At 36.9% G+C, this 24,297-nt stretch overlaps 1 protein-coding gene across 1 annotated transcript; it reads right to left on the bottom strand.

Annotated features, from left to right (window-relative positions):
* Positions 1-7,475: 7,475 nt before the first annotated feature.
* On the bottom strand, positions 7,476-11,372 carry LOC145780014 (uncharacterized). Its single transcript, XM_082591716.1, has 3 exons — positions 11,189-11,372; positions 9,804-9,870; positions 7,476-8,598 (listed from the first exon to the last, which is right to left on the bottom strand). Exons 1-3 carry the CDS (start codon positions 11,313-11,315, stop codon positions 8,409-8,411), a joined length of 384 nt encoding a protein of 127 aa, XP_082447842.1. The 5' UTR covers positions 11,316-11,372; the 3' UTR covers positions 7,476-8,408.
* Positions 11,373-24,297: the final 12,925 nt, after the last annotated feature.

Genomic DNA, 24,297 nt, shown 5'->3' with positions numbered 1-24,297 from the left:
AGATTTATACCCACATTTTTGTTGAAAATGCTCTCAGAATGCACCAAATCCAAAGTAATTTTTCAAAATTTTCTGGGGGAGGCCCCCCAGACCCCCCGCCGCTGGGTGTCGTCTTTGGCAAGGACGCCGTCGGGCTTTGCCCGCCGGCCCTAAAACCAGGGATATCTAAAGAAGGGGATACGAAGGCTTTTATTGCATGTGACAATAGAAGGGCTTTTGTTTATCGTAAATAATCTGTGTTTATCGTAAAATGACAATTGACACCGATAGTAGTTTAATAAATCTTGTTATGATAACTTGCATTGCGCTATTAGCATCAAGCCTGGATATTCACAGCATGCTCATGGTTGCTTGTTAATTCAACTACCCATATACTTGCTTTACATCTAGCCTACTGCAAAGGCTCTGTTAAAAAAAAACCCAGCCCAAAAAACCCTACTGGTAACTTTTCAACTGTCTTTCCAAACAAGTATTCTTTAAATATGCTCTACGTAACATTTGCTAACTGTCCTCTGTAGCTCATTGTACCAGCTGCACTACAAAACTATCTACCATTTTAAAGAGAACCACATGTTTAAAGCACTACAAACTACCGCCCTGGTAGTGTCATCAGAATAAGGCAATCGCTGCGAGCCTTCATATCCCCTTCTCTAGATATCCCTGCATAAAACCCCCCCCCCTTTCAAAATTACTGGCTACGCTACTGGTTCAAAACATACAATAATTCCACTTTTAGTCAATTAAAAAAATTTCATTTTCACATGCTTTTTCTTGAAGGGGCGGAAAATCTGAATCCGCCCCAGGCGGCACATTCCCTAGCTACGCCACTGGTCGTGTATCTTGGTTGCGTAAGCCTTTTCGGAGCGGAAGTAGAGGTCTTTAATGTCTGGGTCAGTGTTAGCATAGCGTAGTATCAATATTAAATCCTTGCTTTCTGAATATCGAATGCTTATACTTATACCCATTCCATTTAAAAATAAATATCGAATGCGCGTTATTTACTGCTTTTTTATGCAAGCAACGAAATCATTATTCGTTTTTCACTAATCGATATTTAAGAGAACTGCTGAATCATTTTGTTGTTGTTCATTTACTTCGTCGTCAAAACGAATTTACGAGATTTAGTTTTCGGATTAGGCTACTATCTTGTTTTTTGTTTTTTAGGCTTGTTTTTTACGAGTTTGCGTATTTTTTTGAGTTTGCGGGTTCCTTGTTTTTGGGCTTGTTTTTTGGCCAGTCAAACTTTTTTTAACTTGTTTTTGACACTGAAATTGCGAGGTTTTTATTGTAATCAACATTGGATTGGATGTATCCCTTCTTTTCAAGATAATTATTGCTTGGAATGGCGTAAACAAATGCCATTCTTGAAATAAACTTGAATAAACGTCAAACCTTAAACCTATGGACCGCAAAGGTTGTATTGAAAGCTTTGAACTGCTAAACTGCGTGCTTTATGCTAATTGGTAGGCTATTGGTTGCAAATTATATTGAGCTTGTTTTTGTGTTGATTTGCCTGTTTTGGGCTTGTTTTTTTAGATTTACTTGCTTGTTTTCAAAAAACAACCTGGCATCACTGGTCGTTAAATACGCAAATACGGTAAAATACCCGCCCTACCCGCAAATACAATAAAATCATAGCCGTACGAGCCAGAGGGGCAGAGGGGGCAGCTACCCCCTGTTGTTTCAAAACGTCGCAAATTCGGGCAAAATCTTGCAATTATTAGGGCAAAAGTTGCTATTTTGAAAAGCTTCAAAATTGCATGAATTAAGAAAAGCTACAAATTAATATTTTTTACCTATCAAACTAAGTAGCCTACGGTACAGCCTCTTATTTGCACAAGAAATATGCCGCAAATTTTTCATTTGGCACACCCGTATTGATGTATTGTATGGTGATCAAACTGTAGTACGAAATGCATTTAACCAACTGCATCATGCCAATTTGGGCAGCCACCAAAATATGTCTCTAATACTTTTGTGAATCTACCCAAATCAAAACACAAAATTTGCTATATAGCTAATTTTATTAATTTTCACAAATGCATCGTGTTGATTTGGGCAGCTGAAAACATGACATTATCTGATTACTGCAAAGGTAGAATAAATTTTATCTGTGATGCAGCCACAACGGTACAAAGAAGGAATCAGCCTTTTAGTTTTAGGTGAGTCTGTCCTAAGCATTTCATTAACAGCTCTATACAACTTCAATTATATTTAGTGTAGCCTAAGTAATTTTATGATTTCGTTAAAGATGATCCCTTTTTTCTGAGAAAAGTTAATACATGGCTACCTACAGATACTGCCTGCCTCACATTTTTATTACATTATCACATCACATTTTTATTTTGTCACACAAATCAGCTTGCGAAAAACAAATTTGTCTGTTTTTTTGCTCTAACTGTCAATAATTATCCAAAAGGATGTAAAAAATTCTACATACGTAACATTCTACTTGGAATTTTACTTGCTGACGAAACGTGTCCTCTTTTTAGGCGATGAAAATATGGTAGGCCTACATAACTGTATCGTTTAGATTTGGGCAACAAAAAATATGAAATTATCTGATCATAGTCTATTTATAAAACTGTCCAAATTGGCATGATGCAGTTGCCTCGGCATCAAAATTTACAAAGTCTTTAATGTTTTTCATAGGCCTAATGGCTAATATCCATAAATGCATCATCTTGATTTGGGCAACTACAAATATGAATTTATATAAATCTGGTGAATACTTTTATAAAACAATTCTGGTGGAGAGGTTACAGTACTTTTTCAACCATAAACGGACATAAGCTAAGCAACACCACAACATTTAACGAAAAAATGTTATACTGTACCTGTTAAATGTAATGTTAATGTTGTAGTGTTGCTTAGCTTTGTTTCGTTACTTTTATAAAACTACCCAAATTAAAATAATGCAGTTGCGCCCCAAAACAAAAAATAAATATGTAGTTTGTATATGCAACTGTGTCATGTTAATTTCACCAACATTTAAAATGCTACTGCTGAAGTATATAATACTCCTAAGTCCTAAGTGTTACTCCTACCTACCATGCCAAAGTGCAGAAGCATCGAGCAATGCACTAGCAAGGTATATTCAAAGATGAATTCAGTTGTTCTATCTTGATTAGCCTACTTGGGTAAGAAATTCTAGCTAGCTGGTGATCTTGTTATGTTAGTTTTTCACTGTTATCATGCACCGCATACATTATATTTGGGCAATTTGTTTGTTTTTCATATCTTTATCCTGCATTGCGGGAAAGCGGACTTGAGCGCTATGCATCGGTGTACGCCTTCCGACGTACACCTGACCCACGCTGCAGCCGACGGCAATGTCTGTTTCCGGTTGTCTACTCTACTTATTACTGAAATTTGGTACTAGCCTACCCATTACTCGAAATCGATCACTGAGTAGAGCAGGGGCGGATCCAGGTATTAACGTTAGGGGGGGCGATGTCATTGACATTCAGACAAGTGATCAGCCTGGCACGAACAACGACGGGAGGTCTCCCCTAGAAAATTTAGGTTGAATTTGGTGCGTTCTGAGAGCACTTCGAACACTAATTATGAGAAATTCTATAACTTAAAAAAAAAAACTCAACAATGCTGTTGTTAAACAAAACGGAAGGGATAAAGGGCTGATGTGCCCTTGCCATGTCAAGTTGAACTTAAAGCCTGAACAACCTAGCCGTATTTAGGCCTATAGTTGAGATTGATGGTTTCACTCTTGATTGTTCCACAGCAATTTAAAAATTGGCCACCGAAAGATAATAACAGGTAATTAATTCTATCATCGCAATGTCACAGCATAATATTGATAGGCTATAGACATTGAGGTTGTTATAACTGGTTCGCAATGTGTTGTCTTGGTGTGTGGAAGGTCTTCAGAAAATCTTTACCCCCTTCCACTGCATCTCTATGGTACTGCTGTTTCTCGTGAGTTGTTAGATCGCCATCTTTTTCAAGAAGCTTCGCAAAAACAGTCAAAGGCTTTGTAACAAGTTTTTGAAGGGGTAGGCCTACGTGCTTGTGAGAACCTTCAACACGCGGCCAATAACAAATAAGCTGCAATATTTACAAAATAGTCATTTTTTGGCATCAGAATAAACCAACCATGGAAATTTATCCAAGTGGGACTGGTTCCAGTATCTTTTTTCTTCCTTTCTTTTTTTTATGACGAGTAGAAAATGGCAGATTAAAATCATGTGAAGGTCTCCAGGGTTTCTTTAGAAACTCGCATTTTGTTAAGTCATCAATATTAGAAATCGAATCAATGTGGCATCCTACGTCATTCTGTCGAATAATGGAAGTCTTATTGGTAGGCCTATCACTGACATTAGCGACGGCAGCAGAACATTCCCCAGTCAGTTCAGTTTCAGTGCTAACAAAACTGGCATCACAACCATGCTCTAACGGTTCTTTCGAAACACAACCTGTCACTCTTTTATATAAAAATCCAAGGTTTTTTGCGATCTGCGTCGTTTAATGTTGCTGACAACTTTTAAAGCATGTACGGTAATAGCCTACTGCAATATAGTTTCATTATGGTGTCGCTCCTCAATCCTCAGCTCCTTTAAGACTAAAAGAGAGATATCATATTAAATGCTCTACAAAAATAAGCTTACAAATTAACCTCGCATAATTACACTTCTTCAACTCAAAACGTATGTAAGAATTCCAATGGTTTTAGTTCCACGTCTGACCGCCAAAGTTGCGGCTATGCTCTAGTGCCGGCAAAAAGTTTAGAAACTTTTTTAAATTTTAGTAATTTCGTTCGGTAATTAGACTAATGTGACGAAATAATAGCCTTATACTCAGTGCTGTATTCGAGGGTATACGCCGGTATACACAGTATACTCTCTGCTTTTTCGAATAGTATACCCTCTGGATTTCCAAAAATAAACAATTTTGTACCTCTCGTCCAATTTTGATGTTGATAATTCATGTTATGGTAGAACAAAGCTTAGTAGCCTATTTTGCGAGTTGTGTATTATTTTTCATTTTGGCAAATCTGACAGTGTACCCTGTGCTTTTTTTTACGAAAATAGCACTGCTTATAGGCTACTATGTTATTATTATACAATGTTAGTGACAGATCGCTCTGGAGAAAAAGAACCAGGGAAGGCACGGAAATTTTCAAAAAAAAAAACAAGATACAAAATGTCCAAGAAAAACGAAAGATTAGAAAAGAAAAACTAAAACTACCACGCCCTCCATACAATGTGCCTTTTGCCCACGTCTTTTCCATCATAGACTGGGCCTCCAAAGCCACATACGACATCACCATCCAAAGCCAAATTCGATTTGAAGACAAACCAATGCTCGGACACGAGTTGGAGCCCTCAATACTATGTTATTATTATAGCCTACCTTAGCCTAACTAACCTAATCTTTGAACATGGCGAAAGACTTATTCAGCATTGCTTTCGATATGTCGTTTTCCAAATCGTAGCCTATAGCCTACATATAAATGAAGAATAAAGCTACTTTCTTAGGTTTTAGGGGGGGCGATCGCCCCAATCGCCCCCCTCTGGATCCGCCCCTGGAGTAGAGGCAATTATCGTAAAGTTTCTTGCCCAGAGAAACAACAGCAAGTGCGGGTGGCTGGAGTCGAGCATGCAGGCTGTCGACTGCGAGCCCAACGCGCTAACCACTCGGCAACTGCTGCCGACTGCGTTGGCAACTGCTGCCAATTTCTATAAAAGCGTGCAGATTTGGGCAAATTTACGTTCTGCCCCCAAAATAGTTTGATCTCGTACGGCTATGAATAAAATACAATATTTTTAGTAATTGCTATTCATTGCTTTTTCTAAGTATCGATAGCGGAAAGTCATTGCTTTTTAGGGAACTATCGAATAGTGAAATAGTCATTGATTTTTGACTAACGATTTCCAACCCTGGCCAGGGCACAGTAGCCAGTCTCACAGCAGCCCTATTTTAGTTATAAGCTACAGGCCACGTGTTCGTGGAGCTGATTTGACAAACCAGTACCACAGCCTATATATTTGAACAATTTCAGTAAAATTGCGCACATTTGGGCATCCAAAGCCTCTACAAAGTCTACAAGTATGCGAAACTGCCAGGATTGCTCAGCAAGAAGTTTTTCCACTCCAAGGATAAAGATTCGATAAATCAATTTCTTCATTTTTCATCCCCTTAAACATTTGGGTCCCATACAGCTATGGCCTATGAGGGCACCTGGTCATATGTTTCCGCAAAATAATTACAGTAGAATTCGCCTATAACGGCTTCGTTTATAACGTCAATTCGCCTATTACGTCACATTTCGCTCGGTTCCGGCACAATTCCTATCTTTTACGTACATTGTAGTTCGGCTACAACAGCATCGCCTATAACGTCAATTCGCATGTAACAGCACCCTTTATTGGTCCCCAGACGTCTTTTGTTTGTTTATAACGTCACTTTAAGCCATCACCTTTACCACGAACGGTATAATCCAGTTAGGACTGCTGTTTGCAAAATGTTTTCCCTTTATTTTGCTATGTCGTTTGCAGCAGGGACTTTAATTAACTGAATTAACTTTTTTTCCGCGTGAAAAACTATCCCGTGTAAAAAGCAGCTCTACTACTGTAGCCTATGTAACGAGCTGTATTGCGCAAATTTCCTGTACCTTTCGCTGTAGGTTATTTTTTTTAAACCATTTCTTTGTTTACTGTATTTTCTGGTGGACTTTTGTCAGTTTGGTGGTAGCCTACACAGTAAACCTGACTGGATTATACACATCTTTCTTTAATCAAAAGACAGTTTTGAAATAGTTTGCGGTGGTTCGTCTATAACGTCAGTTTTTGCAATCCCCTAGAGGTGCCGTTATAGGCAAATTCTACCATATATTTTTTCCATTTTTGCAAAATTTACTTGCTAACTTTCCTCGCTGAACTGTATTTCCCTTATTGAAAGCGGCAGCATTGAGCAAACGTATTTTCAACAATGGATTTAAGAGATAGAAATCTGAGTAGGCTACCCTGTGGCACGTAGGGTAACAGCTTAATCCACTTTCGGGATTTTGCTCTTTCGGTACCACAAACCAATAAGTTGTTTCTGATAGAACTTCGCTGAGCAACCCAACATCGGGATCTCCCACTCCCGCATGAAAGGCAACGTCGACCAACGGGTGTGAGAATTAGCGACCCTCCCCCGCACCCCTTGATACCCCCCCTTGATACCCAAGAAGTATAATCCACTATTAACCTTTTGCAGTGCTCTTAGAGGTATCATGTTAAGGGCCTGCCGGCCAAGTAAAATAAAAACTGGAGATAACCACGGACGGATTTTCGAAATTGTAATGGAAAACTATTGCCCACAACATGAACATTGAACAAGGTCGTAAAAACAATTGAATCTCAACCTCCATTTTTAAACAACTCTTGTAGACAAACGTTTACATGAAAAACCGTTGTTTTAATTTGATGTTTTTGTCGAATAGAAAATGTGCGTCTTAAATCATCATTGGGCCATGAAACGCACAAACATACGACTAAAAAGATGAGGACTCGACATTGCTCCAAAGCAGGTGTCTTTGGCAGAACGCTGAATATCATGCATGAAGGTGGACACGAAGATTGGCTTTCCTGTGCACTTCCAACATCTTTAACCACCGCGTGTAAGCCTAGACTACGACTGCATCGTTACTCATAGGTAACCAAAGTTGATTGCGAGTGCATAGAAAATTATTGTTCAAACTGACTTAACTTTTCTGGATTAGAATGTTTCCTTTTGTGATGTACAACTGATCTGTGGCCACAACATTTGGTTTGGAACGACGGAAAGTGAATGTTTTATTTTCGGCTTTTTACATTGACCCAGCAAGCGGGAGATTAATCACAGTGAAGTGCAAAACATATCTGGCGGTTGTAGCTACAGTACATGCGTAACAAAAACCAGTTTCAGCACTGGAAGGGGATCAAGATCTTAGCATGAGTTTTCGACGCTACTACGAACTAAAAGTGACATTGCAGAGTAAACATAAATAAGAGTGTTGCAAACTGTTAACATCCCAGTCAGCAAATCAGTTCTTTTTTACATTGATTCAACGTCTACATACGGACGGATTTTAAAAAGACCTGATTTGCTGGCTGGGTGTTAGTCTGCCACTCTGAAGCTGTCAGCATGGGGGACAAACAAACGCTTGTAACACAAAAAGGTAACATCGTAGAACTGTCGGACACATGTCAGATGCACGCAATACGCATTTAAAAAGCAAAATAAAACTAGAAGTAGGCCTACATACCTCGAACTTGAAATATTGTTGCTATATCATTAATAACTATACGAGTTTACAAAAGAATATATCACCCAGCGTTTTAAAGTTCAAACAAAGAAATAATTGCAACCACGGCGTTCTGTCATCGTTTCTTTGTTCGACCAGTGTGGTAACGAGAGCCATTCTTTCACCGGTCAGGATTGAGCATTTCTTTTGATTTGTTGTCAGTGCTACTGCTGGTAGTGGCTTCTCCTGACAAATGGCGGACTCTCGACAATATGTCAATCGCTTCCTTTTTTCCATTGTTGTTTTTGTCAATGTTTGCCTGAGCCGATTTTTCGAATGGAGCGACATCACTTGCATTTGCCAAGCTAACTCTGAAAATAAAAAAATAAAAATTATGAAAAGGAGCGATGTGTTGATTTGAACTGTGAAAAACACTTGTGCTACTTTACTTCTGAAAGTTATAGGCTATTCAATTTCAATTTTTCATTGCTGGCGCGAACATGTAGAGAACGACAAAGTAAACACACAAACTTGGCGCCAACAAAGGGGAAAGATGACAAAACCGACAGATTTAAAATATGAATCGATAAAACAGGACTAGAAAATTACTATCTTAAATTTGCACAATCACCAAACCTAAAAAAGAGAAAAACTTTTGAAATCAATTAGCTCTTGTAGCAAGAACGTTTAAACGTGCAACCAATAAAAGTTCAAGCAAATTAACAACACAAGCGAAAACATTTTCAGCACATTGTTACAAAAGTAAAACCTTACGAAGTGTAGCATTTCAAAATTTTCAGCGTGCAATATGAAAGCTAAAAAAGCTGCCGGGTAACACAACCTTTGTTTGTAAATTAAATAAAGAGAAAACATAAACGTATGCTGAAGATTGATATCACAAACATCACCAACCTATGTCATACATTTACACCCATCACTTGGCTACAAATATGAAATATGTTGTAGATTGGTAGTGTCGACTTTTAAAGATAACTTTTTGATAATAACTTAAAGACTATATAATCACTTGATTCGATCTGAAGCTTCAAGATCATACCCACAACCAAATCATGACGTAAATTATGAAAAATAAGACCAAAGTAATTCATTGAAAGCAACACTGCACATTTTTCGCCATGATAACTGCTTTTGCATCCAAAGACAAAATATACAAAACTGCCAATTTAGCTTTTCATCTATTCTAGAGCAATTAAAGATTGGCTGTCGCAGGGTCGGCGGCATGACGGAGTGGCTAGGGAAAGTGCTTGCTTGATGCTCAGAAAATGAAATTACTTATGTTGAAATAACCTAATTGATGCTGTCATTCTGAATCGAAGGTGCTTAATGATTTAGTGAAAACAATCATGTAAAACCAGACTTTATATACTTCAACTTTGCAGTAATACAAAATGTTGGATGTTTTATGTCAAATATAATTTAATTTGCAGCATTGCCATGAAATATATCATATAATTGCAACAGTCAAAAGTATTATTTAACTGATTATTATGTATAATTTTGATAGTTAATAAAAAAATGTATCTGTCTAAGAGCAATAGAAAAAAAGATGTCTTACCCATCATGACCAACAAAAACAAACTTGTCCATGATATTGCCCAGCCAAGACTTCCTTTCAGCAATATCTGCAAAGTTCCATAGTTTGCAATAAAAGAACATAAAAAAACATATTGTTATAATTTTATTTATATTATTTATTAATTTTATGCAGTTGTTATAATTTTAAATAAACAATTTTTGTTGTTCTTTTGTATGCTGCTAAAATAGTTGTTTGATGACACATTCAAAATGTTTTCATTAGCCAATCCTTGAGACATAAACATTGCATCATTAAAAAGATGTGAAAAATTATGGTATGTTGATTAAATTCATTATAAAACAAACTGTATATACATTTTTTACAACTCTTTCAAGACTCAATCTGTACACGATAATTACTAATTTATTTTACTTAAACCAGAACATTCTGCTCTGAAAGATTGAGATATATTATATGTTCTCTAATAGCTCACTTAAAGAAACATACAATAGAAACTGCCTAAGTTGACAGCGGTTAACTCGATGCTTTTTTCCTGTCCAGCAAAATGCCATTTCTTTCGTACATAGCCAAGGTTGACTAATTCGACATCAGATATCACAACATTTCCTCTAATTTGACACCTTTTGCATGGCCTCCAATTCCACAAAAGAAATTTTGTGTAAGTCAACGATTTTGATGTGTCAAACTGAATGTTATGCTTGAATTGCGATTTATCTGAGCATTATGCTGTGAATAGATTGTGGCTAAGCACCACGTTTTACTGTTTGACTTTTTTTTCAACTTTTCCAAGCTGTAAAATTGCAAGTTTCAATTTGCTTATTTGTAAAAAACAGTTTTTGTTTATTGAATAAATACAGTTGATGTGAGTTACAATTTTGGACCATGTCAAAAAGATTTATCAAACTAAAATGCAAACTTTGCTAGAAAAGTACGATATCATTACAAGGCATAAAAATAGAAAAATAAAAAACAAGACAACTTTCTGATAAGTTTCTCACACTTATCATGTGTCTGACGTCGTTCTTGTCCAAGCAGCTGTTGTCTGCAGTCACAAGAGAAAATCCGCTCATTAATGAAAACTTACACAACCATTTTCTGCTTTCCAGACGCGATGTTCTGCGATGCGTGTATTTTTATAGTTAGCAACATATTCTCATCCCAAACTTGCTCTATCTTGCGCAGATGGATAGCGTCTGTCTACTACAGCAGTAAGCAAAAATACACAGGGTTTGCCTTATTTGGGTGGAAGATTCATACTTTGCTTAACTCGACGTTTCGCCTAACTTGATGGCTTTTTTATTCCTCTTCAGGTGTCGAGTTAGTAGGTTTCTACTATATATCACAATTAAGCAAAAAACTAAACAATAAACAAACATCATAAATTCAGACTTTTGCAAACAAACCTTTTTCTGGTTCATTTATGATATGGACCGGTATAGGGTTGGTTATTTCTGAGTTTTCTTTTTCTGTTTCATCATTGTGACAAGAATGAGTCGCAACAAATGCGTTTATACTAGGTACGCAAGACATTGTACAGCACTTTATTACTTCAAACAAGACAGCTTTAGATAGTTGGCATTAGCTAAAATAGCCTGCAAAAGCAGTGTACACAATAAATCTCTGTCTAATCCAGTAGTGGGAAAACTATTAGACTACGGTACAGTCCAGAGCTACAGCAAGCCCTACTAAAAGCAAATCCCTTAGCTGTAGCTGGAAATGCTTCTGTGCATTGCTGGCTAGTAATGTTTAAATGATAGGCCAGGTTAAGCACACAAACATGGTCATAAAAAAAGGTTATTTTTTTTTGAAAGCTTGCTTGACATCTAAAACTGCATTATTTGTTGACATAAAAGTAGTTATGATTCATTGACATTCTGTGAAACATTGTTTCCTGTCAAAGTGTGACAGCAAGGATATTTCAAGTTTTTAAAATTTCTGCACATTTGCATAACGAGCACAGATTCAATCAATCAATGGTTTATTTGCAAGAAACAGGAACAGCAATAGCCTAGGGTGCAACCTAGTTCGTACCTTGAACCATTCGTACAGTCAGCTCGTACCCTGAAAAGATTGAGAGAAAAAATTAAAAAAAGCCGAAGTCGCTGATTGCAGTTTAATAGCACAAAGCCGAAGTCGCTGATCGGAGTTTCCCCAAACAATTTGAAACAAACTCGAGGGTTAGCGGAAATTGCAAAACTGCGGGAAAATGTTTGTGGAAACTGCAATCAGCGAGGGTTGGGGTTAGAGCATAGATTACTCTATGGTTAGAGTTAGGGTAAGCGGAAACTGCGGAAAAATGTTTGCGGAAACTGTGATCAGCGAGGGTTAGAGCATAGATCACTCTATGGTTAGGGTAAAAGTTGGCGGAAACTGCGGAAAAATGTTTGCGGAAACTGCAATCAGCGAGGGTTAGGGTTAGAGCATAGATTACTCTATGGATAGAGTTAGGGTAAGCGGAAACTGCGGTTAGCGGAAACTGCGGAAAAATGTTTGCGGAAACTGCGATCGGCGAGGGTTAGAGCATAGATTACTCTATGGTTAGGGTAAAAGCGGAAACTGCAGAAAAATGTTTGCGGAAACTGCGATCAGCGAGGGTTAGGGTTAGAGCATAGATTACTCTATGGTTAGAAATTCGAATTAGGGTAAGGGGTAACGAAAACTGCAGAAAAAATTTTGTGGAAACTGCGATCAGCGAGGGTTAGGGTTAGAGCCATGGGCTCTATCCAAGGGGGGGTGATCACCCCCCACTCATTGTAGTGGGGGGGTGAGCAATGCAAAATCACCCCCCCACTCATTTGACTTTGAAAAGGTTGTGTGATATTTTAGTGATCAAATTTTTTTTTTAAATATTTTGGCTGTTACTATTCGGCTGTTGTTACTCATTTAGCGTTGAAAAGGATTGTGATATTTTATTGATCGAATTTTGAAAAAAAATATTTCGGCTGTTACCACTTTTTTGAATTTTTGATTTGACAACCCTGAACTACGAGCCAGGTGTTTACACTGTGGAGTTTTAACTTAGTTTGCAAACCCAAAAATGCCCTTCCGACAGTGATTCCGAAGTTAGTTGAGAATTGGGGGGGAGGGAATAAATCACAATTTTATCAAATTTTAGACGATTATGAACATTGGGGGGGATGCATACTTTTATACACAATTTTAGTGGTAGGCTACTGGTATTTACTATTAAATTTATTAAACAATCACCGGACCTTGGCAGATTAGCTGCTAACAGCATAATATAGCCTACAGATAAAAAATTATGGAGATAAAAGTGCTACCAGTGCCCTTGTGAATGACTGCTGCAAGATTAAGAAACAAGCAAAGAAAAATTGGTACCTCCAGCGGGATTCGAACCTATGACCTTCCAATAAACACTTGGTTTTTCAAAAAAAAAAAAAACGAAGATACTTTTCTTCTTGCCCTTTCCTTCACTGGAATTACTACACTTAGTGCACTATAGGACAAAGTCACTAGTCAGTAGTCAGGAGACTGAAAACAATCGAAGCTACAGAAGAACATCTGCAAATTTATGACAAAAATAATATATAACTTTCAAACACATCACAAGAACTTGTTACAACCGAACATTTTGCGTCTTACGATAGTGCGCATTGAAAACTCATTAGCACTGTCATTTATGCTGATGTCATTAAGAATATTTTGGTGAATGTTGCAAACAATGCTAGCATTCAACCTTTCCTGTCCCAAAGTATTTCTCAGCCAGGTTTCCAATCTACGAAGATTAGAAAACGACCTCTCACAAGCAGCAGAGCTTACAGGCAAACTAAGAAGATCTTAATCAGCTGGAGTAGTTGAGTATAAAAAGATTTTTCCAACTCGGACAATGCCTGGTAAGCTCTTTTAGCATCGTACAGAGATTTTGCTCCTGTTGCCTTGCTGAATGAATAAATTTGATAACTCATCGATTGTCTATTCAGCTCTGGATAATTTTTGACCATTTCAGGAACTAAGCCAGTCTTGAAAATTCGTGTAAGTTTTTTATACTTTGCCGAATCGGAATTCAGGCTACTTTTAAACCGTTCGGTCAGTTTAGAGATAACTCTGTCCATGAACTGATTGTAAAGTATTTTATAATGCAGTTAAGTGTCTGCAGTTAGTTGCCACCGAGCCTCCACCCAATCTTTCAGGGACTCTTCTTTGCCGTGGTGCTGGCAAAGGCGTGATAAAATAAGCAGCAAATTTTTCCGGAAGTGAAACTGCATTTTTGTTATTGTTCTCAAACTCCAAATCACGATATTTCTCTCGAGTGATATTCAAGGTTTAAAACAGCTCTTCACAAGAGTCAATGTCAAGCTTTTCTTGCAACGTGATACTATATTGCTCTATAAGTGCAAAAGGCTTCAAAATCAGCACAAGTTCCAAATATGTTTGTGCAGTTTTATCATTACTGCAGTGCCGTGGCCAGTGGCATGGTCCAACTCGTCCTTAATACCTTCAATGAAGGTCCTGCATTGTCTAGCATCAAATCCAAGACAACTTAGAACTGTGATCAAACAGCAATAAAAGAAAAACAACAGCAATGCAAGATGCTTGCAAACAACTAGATCGAAGTAGCCTACAACTTCATAGCAAATAATTTTTGGTGCTGGTTTAGCATCGGCCGCCTTGGTCAGTGACGTCATTAAAATGTGTGACGTCATGCAAAAAAACGCAACTACTTTTAAAAAGGGTGCAAAAACGCGGAACAGAAGTAAAAGCGGAAAGGCTATTGATTTTTTAATATTTGTAGTGAATAGTGCCTCCTAGCTTTCTCATTTCTGCTCGGACTTTAACAATTTTCCTATCGTTGGAAAGCATAATGCCTCATCTACCCGAATGGATTAATTGTCAGTCTAAAGTAGGCATTACATTTATGTAGCGCTAACTTAAACTTTACTATTTTGTACCAATTCTCCGCAATTCATTTTTTACAATAAAAATACCAAACCAACACAAATTAAAAGATTATGTCTTGGTTTATTCATATGTTAACTTTCACATTTATATCTAATCCACAAAACGAGCAATCGTTGTTCAAACGTAACCGCTCGACGAAGCTTTTTTCCAATGCATTTTTCAAGGCGATTCGATCGTGGTTCAGTAGCCTATAAGCCGCCCACTGTTTGCAGTGATCGATGAACACTGCCTCCACCAAATGTGTTGTAGCTTTCTCATTTCTGCTCGGACTTTAACAGTTTTACCATCGTTGGAAAGCACGATACTGCATCTATCCGATTAAATTGGTTGCAAGTTTAAAGTATGCATTACATTGACCTAGCGCTAACTTAAACTTTACTATTTTGTACCAATTCTTAGCAATTCATTTTTTACAATAAAAGTACCAAACTAACACAAATTAAAAGAGTATGTCTTGGTTTATTCATATGTTAACTTTCACATTTATATCTAATCAACAAAACGAGCAATCGTTGTTCAAACGTAACCGCTCGACGAAGCTTTTTTCCAATGCATTTTTCAAATCGATTCGATCGTGGTTCAGTATGAGCCGCCCACAGTTTGCTGTGATCGATGAATACTGCCTCCACCAAATATGCTGTAGCTTTCTCATTTCTGCTCGGATTCTAACAATTTTACTATCGTTGGATGGTATTATGCTTCATCTACCCGAATGGATTAATTGCCAATCCAAAGTAGGCATTATATGTATGTAGCGTTAACTTAAACTTTACTATTTTGTACCAACTCTCCGCAATTCATTTTTTACAATAAAAATACCAAACCAACACAAATTAAAAGAGTATGTCTTGGTTTATTCATATGTTAACTTTCACATTTATATCTAATCCACAAAACGAGCAATCGTTGTTCAAACGTAACCGCTCGACGAAGCTTTTTTCCAATGCATTTTTCAAATCGATTCGATCGTGGTTCAGTATGAGCCGCCCACAGTTTGCTGTGATCGATGAATACTGCCTCCACCAAATATGCTGTAGCTTTCTCATTTCTGCTCGGACTTTAACAGTTTTACCATCGTTGGAAAGCACGATACTGCATCTATCCGAATTAATTGGTTGCAAGTTTAAAGTAGGCATTATATTGATCTAGCGCTAACTTAAACTTTACTATTTTGTACCAATTCTAAGCAATTCAATTTTTTACAATAAAAATATCAAACCAACACAAATTAAAAGAGTATGTCTTGGTTTATTCATATGTTAACTTTCACATTTATATCTAATCAACAAAACGAGCAATCGTTGTTCAAACGTAACCGCTCGACGAAGCTTCTTTCCAATTCATTTTTCAAGGCGATTCGATTGTGGTTCAATATAAGCCGCCCACAGTTTGCTGTGATCGATGAATACTGCCTCCACCAAATATGCTGTAGCTTTCTTATTTCTGCTCGGATTTTAATAATTTTACTATCGTTGGATGGCGTTATGCTTCATCTACCCGAATGGATTAATTGCCAGTCTAAAGTAGGCATTACATTTATGTAGCGTTAACTTAAACTTTACTATTTTGTACCAATTCTTAGCAATTCATTTTTTACAATAAAAGTACCAAACCAACACAAATTAAAAGAGTATGTCTTGGTTTATTCATATGTTAACTTTCACATTTATACCTAATCCACAAAACGAGCAATCGTTTTTCAAACGTAACCGCTCGACGAAGCTTTTTTCCAATGCATTTTTCAAATCGATTCGATCGTGGTTCAGTATGAGCCGCCCACAGTTTGCTGTGATCGATGAATACTGCCTCCACCAAATATGCTGTAGCTTTCTTATTTCTGCTCGGATTTTAATAATTTTACTATCGTTGGATGGCATTATGCTTCATCTACCCGAATGGATTAATTGCCAATCCAAAGTAGGCATTATATGTATGTAGCGTCAACTTAAACTTTACTATTTTGTACCAACTCTCCGCAATTCATTTTTTACAATAAAAATACCAAACCAACACAAATTAAAAGAGTATGTCTTGGTTTATTCATATGTTAACTTTCACATTTATATCTAATCCACAAAACGAGCAATCGTTGTTCAAACGTAACCGCTCGACGAAGCTTTTTTCCAATGCATTTTTCAAATCGATTCGATCGTGGTTCAGTATGAGCCGCCCACAGTTTGCTGTGATCGATGAATACTGCCTCCACCAAATATGCTGTAGCTTTCTCATTTCTGCTCGGACTTTAACAGTTTTACCATCGTTGGAAAGCACGATACTGCATCTATCCGAATTAATTGGTTGCAAGTTTAAAGTAGGCATTATATTGATCTAGCGCTAACTTAAACTTTACTATTTTGTACCAATTCTAAGCAATTCAATTTTTTACAATAAAAATATCAAACCAACACAAATTAAAAGAGTATGTCTTGGTTTATTCATATGTTAACTTTCACATTTATATCTAATCAACAAAACGAGCAATCGTTGTTCAAACGTAACCGCTCGACGAAGCTTCTTTCCAATTCATTTTTCAAGGCGATTCGATTGTGGTTCAATATAAGCCGCCCACAGTTTGCTGTGATCGATGAATACTGCCTCCACCAAATATGCTGTAGCTTTCTTATTTCTGCTCGGATTTTAATAATTTTACTATCGTTGGATGGCGTTATGCTTCATCTACCCGAATGGATTAATTGCCAGTCTAAAGTAGGCATTACATTTATGTAGCGTTAACTTAAACTTTACTATTTTGTACCAATTCTTAGCAATTCATTTTTTACAATAAAAGTACCAAACCAACACAAATTAAAAGAGTATGTCTTGGTTTATTCATATGTTAACTTTCACATTTATACCTAATCCACAAAACGAGCAATCGTTTTTCAAACGTAACCGCTCGACGAAGCTTTTTTCCAATGCATTTTTCAAATCGATTCGATCGTGGTTCAGTATGAGCCGCCCACAGTTTGCTGTGATCGATGAATACTGCCTCCACCAAATATGCTGTAGCTTTCTTATTTCTGCTCGGATTTTAATAATTTTACTATCGTTGGATGGCATTATGCTTCATCTACCCGAATGGATTAATTGCCAATCCAAAGTAGGCATTATATGTATGTAGCGTCAACTTAAACTTTACTATTTTGTACCAACTCTCCGCAATTCATTTTTTACAATAAAAATACCAAACCAACACAAATTAAAAGAGTATGTCTTGGTTTATTCATATGTTAACTTTCACATTTATATCTAATCCACAAAACGAGCAATCGTTGTTCAAACGTAACCGCTCGACGAAGCTTTTTTCCAATGCATTTTTCAAATCGATTCGATCGTGGTTCAGTATGAGCCGCCCACAGTTTGCTGTGATCGATGAATACTGCCTCCACCAAATATGCTGTAGCTTTCTCATTTCTGCTCGGACTTTAACAGTTTTACCATCGTTGGAAAGCACGATACTGCATCTATTCGAATTAATTGGTTGCAAGTTTAAAGTAGGCATTATATTGATCTAGCGCTAACTTAAACTTTACTATTTTGTACCAATTCTAAGCAATTCAATTTTTTACAATAAAAATACCAAACCAACACAAATTAAAAGAGTATGTCTTGGTTTATTCATATGTTAACTTTCACATTTATATCTAATCAACAAAACGAGCAATCGTTGTTCAAACGTAACCGCTCGACGAAGCTTCTTTCCAATTCATTTTTCAAGGCGATTCGATTGTGGTTCAATATAAGCCGCCCACAGTTTGCTGTGATCGATGAATACTGCCTCCACCAAATATGCTGTAGCTTTCTTATTTCTGCTCGGATTTTAATAATTTTACTATCGTTGGATGGCATTATGCTTCATCTACCCGAATGGATTAATTGCCAGTCTAAAGTAGGCATTACATTTATGTAGCGTTAACTTAAACTTTACTATTTTGTACCAATTCTTAGCAATTCATTTTTTACAATAAAAGTACCAAACCAACACAAATTAAAAGAGTATGTCTTGGTTTATTCATATGTTAACTTTCACATTTATATCTAATCAACAAAACGAGCAATCGTTGTTCAAACGTAACCGCTCGACGAAGCTTTTTTCCAATGCATTTTTCAAATCGATTCGATCGTGGTTCAGTATAAGCCGCCCACAGTTTGCTGTGATCGATGAATACTGCCTCCACCAAATATGCTGTAGCTTTCTCATTTCTGCTCGGATTCTAACAATTTTACTATTGTTGGATGGCATTATGCTTCATCTACCCGAATGGATTAATTGCCAATCTAAAGTATGCATTATATTTATGTAGCATTAACTTAAACTTTACTATTTTGTACCAACTCTCCGCAATTTATTTTTTACAATAAAAATACCAAACCAACACAAATTAAAAGAGTATGTCTTGGTTTATTAACCTAACAACTTTCACGTTTATATTATATCTAAAAAACGAGAAATCGTTGTTCAAACGTAGCCGCTCGACGAAGCTTTTTTGACAATTTTACCATCGTTGAAAAGCACGATACTGCATCTACCCGAATCAATTGGTTGCATGTCCAAGGTATACAGTAGCCTACATTTATCTAACGCTAATTTAAACTTTACTATTAAAACATCAATTACTCCAAAAGTGATAGGCCTATGACATTTGGACAACACCATGAACTCCAAACAGACTTAAGCTATGATATCCATAAGCAGACAATAGGCAAAAAGTGTTTACTAATTCCCTTTAATTGAATCTTGCTTGAACATTTTTAATTATTCCAGACATGTTGGATGAATGTGCTTGGCCTACGCAGTTTTTGAAGTCAAGATTCAGTTGGTCAAGCAAAAATAGTAGGCTACACATTTAGCCAAACGCAGCAGCACCACTTTTCAAGATTGAACAATAGAAACCCTTTAATGATGCAGAAATCAGTAGTCTTAACAGCATCAAATTTTACGTCTTGAAGCAGTTTAACATCGCCTATCTTAATACGAGAAGTAGAATGGGGTGACTTTGGTCCAGTTATGAGACACCGCTTACTTTAATTTTACAATGGTTCTGGGAGAAAACTTTAGTTTACCCATATTGAGGGCTATCAAGAGCCCTTACATGTTACCAAGTTTGAAGTCATTTGGTCCATGCCTAGAGTTTAAAAAAAAAAACAAACTATAAGTGGTTTTCACTCCAGTGTTTTAAAAAAACTATAAGCAGTAATCTTTTTTCAAGACATGCTCATTGCCAACCCCAAAAAGGGGTGTCACTGGCCTCTTTCAGAGTTTTTAAAATACTTTGGTTTGGTATTTTTATTGTAAAAAATGAGTTGCGGAGAATTGGTACAAAATAGTAAAGTTTAAGTTAACGCTACATACATATAATGCCTACTTTGGATTGGCAATTAATCCATTCGGGTAGATGAAGCATAATACCATCCAACGATAGTAAAATTGTTAGAATCCGAGCAGAAATGAGAAAGCTACAGCATATTTGGTGGAGGCAGTATTCATCGATCACATGAAACTGTGGGCGGCTTATACTGAACCTCGATCAAATCGCCTTGAAAAATGCATTGGAAAAAAGCTTCGTCGAGCGGTTACGTTTGAACAACGATTGCTCGTTTTGTGTATTAGATATAAATGTGAAAGTTAACATATGAATAAACCAAGACATACTCTTTTAATTTGTGTTGGTTTGGTATTTTTATTGTAAAAAATGAATTGCTGAGAATTGGTACAAAATAGTAAAGTTTAAGTTAGCGCTACATAAATGTAATGCCTACTTTAGATTGGCAATTAATCCATTCGAGTAGATGAAGCATAATGCCATCCAACGATAGTAAAATTGTTAGAATCCGAGCAGAAATGAGAAAGCTACAGCATATTTGGTGGAGGCAGTATTCATCGATCACAGCAAACTGTGGGCGGCTTATACTGAACCACGATCGAATCGCCTTGAAAAATGCATTGGAAAAAAGCTTCGTCGAGCGGTTACGTTTGAACAACGATTTCTCGTTTTGTAGATAACATATAAACGTGAAAGTTGTTAGGTTAATAAAACAAGACATACTCTTTTAATTTGTGTTGGTTTGGTATTTTTATTGTAAAAATTGAATTGCTGAGAATTGGTACAAAATAGTAAAGTTTAAGTTAACGCTACATAATTATAGTGCCTACTTTAGATGGGCAATTAATCCATTCGGGTAGATGAAGCATAATGCCATGCAACGATAGTAAAATTGTTAAAATCCGAGCAGAAATGAGAAAGCTACAGGATATTTGGTGGAGGCAGTATTCACCGATCGCGTCAAACTGTGGGCGGCTTGTAATGAAAACTCGAAACTGATCGCTTTGTGTTTGCATTGTTTTGGTAAAAAGCTTCGTCGAGCGGTTACGTTTGAACAACGATTGCTCGTTTTGTGGATTAGATATAAATGTGAAAGTTAACATATGAATAAACCAAGACATACTCTTTTAATTTGTGTTGGTTTGGTATTTTTATTGTAAAAAATGAATTGCTGAGAATTGGTACAAAATAGTAAAGTTTAAGTTAGCGCTACATAAATGTAATGCCTACTTTAGACTGGCAATTAATCCATTCGAGTAGATGAATCATAATGCCATCCAACAATAGTAAAATTGTTAGAATCCAAGCAGAAATGAGAAAGCTACAGCATATTTGGTGGAGGCAGTATTCATCGATCACAGCAAACTGTGGGCGGCTTATACTGAACCACGATCGAATCGCCTTGAAAAATGCATTGGAAAAAAGCTTCGTCGAGCGGTTACGTTTGAACAACGATTTCTCGTTTTGTAGATAACATATAAACGTGAAAGTTGTTAGGTTAATAAAACAAGACATACTCTTTTAATTTGTGTTGGTTTGGTATTTTTATTGTAAAAATTGAATTGCTGAGAATTGGTACAAAATAGTAAAGTTTAAGTTAACGCTGCATAATTATAGTGCCTACTTTAGATGGGCAATTAATCCATTCGGGTAGATGAAGCATAATGCCATGCAACGATAGTAAAATTGTTAAAATCCGAGCAGAAATGAGAAAGCTACAGGATATTTGGTGGAGGCACTATTCACCGATCGCGTCAAACTGTGGGCGGCTTGTAATGAAAACTCGAAACTGATCGCTTTGTGTTTGCATTGTTTTGGTAAAAAGCTTCGTCGAGCGGTTACGTTTGAACAACGATTGCTCGTTTTGTGGATTAGATATAAATGTGAAAGTTAACATATGAATAAACCAAGACATACTCTTTTAATTTGTGTTGGTTTGGTATTTTTATTGTAAAAAATGAATTGCTGAGAATTGGTACAAAATAGTAAAGTTTAAGTTAGCGCTACATAAATGTAATGCCTACTTTAGATTGGCAATTAATCCATTCGAGTAGATGAATCATAATGCCATCCAACGATAGTAAAATTGTTAGAATCCAAGCAGAAATGAGAAAGCTACAGCATATTTGGTGGAGGCAGTATTCATCGATCACAGCAAACTGTGGGCGGCTTATACTGAACCACGATTGCTCGTTTTGTAGATAACATATAAACGTGAAAGTTGTTACGTTAATAAAGCAAGTATTTTTATTGTAAAAATTCAATTGCTGAGAATTGGTACAAAATAGTAACAGTTTAAGTTAGCGCTAGATCAATAATAATGCCTACAAATATTTAAAAATCAATAGGCTTTCCGCTTTTACTTCTATTCCGCGTTTTTGCACCCTTCCTACAAGTAGTTGCGTTTTTTTGCATGACGTCACAGATTTTTGTGACGTCACTAACCAAGGCGGCCGATCCTAAACCAGCACCTAATTTTTTATGAATTATTAGGAGAGAATGCTGCCAAAATATTGGGGGGTATACGGTATATCCCCTCCCCCAACTTCGGCACCACTGCCCTCCGAAACATACTTTTTGAAACGAATTGGAAACCATATGCACGTGGATGATCAATGAAGCTGATGCTACAATGGGGGGTCTGGGGGGCGTAGCCCCCCAGAAGTTGAAATGACTATGACGTTTTTAGCCCACTGTCCAAAAATCACCCCCCAAATTCTAAAAGTGGATAGAGCCCCTGGTTAGAGCATAGATTACTCTATGGTTAGGGTTAGCGGAAACTGCGGAAAAATGTTTGCGGAAACTGCAATCAGCGGACTTCGGTTTTGAGCTATTTTTTCTCTCGATCTTTTCAGGGGGAAAATTTTAAAGCGATTGCGAAAACTGCGATCAGCGACTTCGGCTTTTTTTGTTTTTTTTTCTCGATCTTTTCAAGGTACGAACTCACGGTACGAACTGTTCATGGTACGAACTAGGTTGCATCCAATAGCCTACCCCTACATAGTCGAAATATGCAAGTTCTTTCTTGCAAAGTTATCTACTTCCTCTCACAAATTTCCAAGTGGCATTTCCTATCAAGTACTCCTAGTAAATGCCTACATGAGGATTTTAACATCCTACCTACCACTTTCCAAAAAACTCTCAGTTGAATATTGACTGGTTGCGATTCAGTCTGTGAGAGACTAAACTATAGCAACTAAAGTCCGTATTTGGTCGCTTCCATCTTTTTTCAGACCACTGCTATGTTTGGCATATATTGTTTTTCGTTGTGATGGTCAGAAATAAAAACAAACTGAACTAAAGTCTGCACTCTGCAATGGCAACTGGGTAGCTTAACTGCTCAAGCCAAGGTGGAATTGTCACAATATTGTGAGCTGCTAACAACCAGAGTTGCCATTTTCTAATTCTAGGTCAGTCAAACCAATTTCTCTCTGTAATGGAAAAGTAGAGAGTAGCAAGTTTAATTTTGTTTTGGCTGATTTAAATGATGCGTGATTGCAGGTGTTGAAACAAATTTAGAATTTTAGCTCATAGAATCTATATCAAATTAATGCATGTTTAAATTATTTTTAAGCGATTTCAACCAAGACTAAAAAAAATTAAAATGCATAGTAAGCTTTAATTTAAATTCTTTTGTTGTCGTTCCGTTTAAAAGAAATCTAAAAAATCTTGCTTGGACAATTTTTTGTCATGTTTTCCAAAATCAAAACAAAAGTTTAGAGGCATGCTTTGTTCAAGATTAAACGAATAACCAAACAAACGTTTGAAGCAAAATTTCTGGTCTTGGTGTCTGTTTCCTTTCAAATTAAATTGGGGAAGAATTCCATTTCTGGAGAAAATTAGTTTCAAACAGCTCTGATTGGATCAGTCTTACTTGTAACGCACTATCATTGAGCTTCTTTCACATTTGTTTTTAATGGCATGGAAAGTTTGAGGGACATTTGGCAACATTCACACGATTACGCAATACATTTCAGGAGTTGTTGAAACCTGAGCTTCCAAAATAGTTGCGAAATCGTAATTTGTTTGTTGGTCTTCATGGCAGTGAATTGTCTGAGTCACGTTTAGGCAGCGAAGTAAGGCCACGGCTTTAACATGTTTTTCACTACTTTGCCACTCTAATTTGTTTCTAAACCAGGTTTTGCATACCGTAGTAAAAATTGTAACACCAAGCGACAGTGTGTAGGAAGGAGAGCTGTTCGTCTGGGCTGAGTAGGCTACTCACTAGAACAGCGATTCGCTAATCATGAAGACTGCGACGATAAGAC

The sequence above is a fragment of the Aplidium turbinatum genome, chromosome 11 (genome assembly GCF_918807975.1).
Source record: "Aplidium turbinatum chromosome 11, kaAplTurb1.1, whole genome shotgun sequence".
In the NCBI taxonomy this organism is placed as follows: Eukaryota; Metazoa; Chordata; class Ascidiacea; order Aplousobranchia; family Polyclinidae; genus Aplidium; species Aplidium turbinatum.
The sequence above is the reverse complement of the archived record's forward strand: the minus strand, read 5'-3'. Positions and strand labels throughout refer to the sequence as shown.

What these genes read in the sequence shown, in the direction of transcription:
- LOC145780014 (XM_082591716.1), bottom strand. Translation starts at nt 11,315, where the DNA reads ATGTCTTGCGTACCTAGTATAAACGCATTTGTTGCGACTCATTCTTGT. An exon ending in CATAAATGAACCAGAAAAAG is followed by an intron (nt 9,871 to 11,188) that starts GTTTGTTTGCAA and finishes GGAACTTTGCAG; the next exon opens with ATATTGCTGAAAGGAAGTCT. An exon ending in GTTTTTGTTGGTCATGATGG is followed by an intron (nt 8,599 to 9,803) that starts GTAAGACATCTT and finishes TTTTATTTTCAG; the next exon opens with AGTTAGCTTGGCAAATGCAA.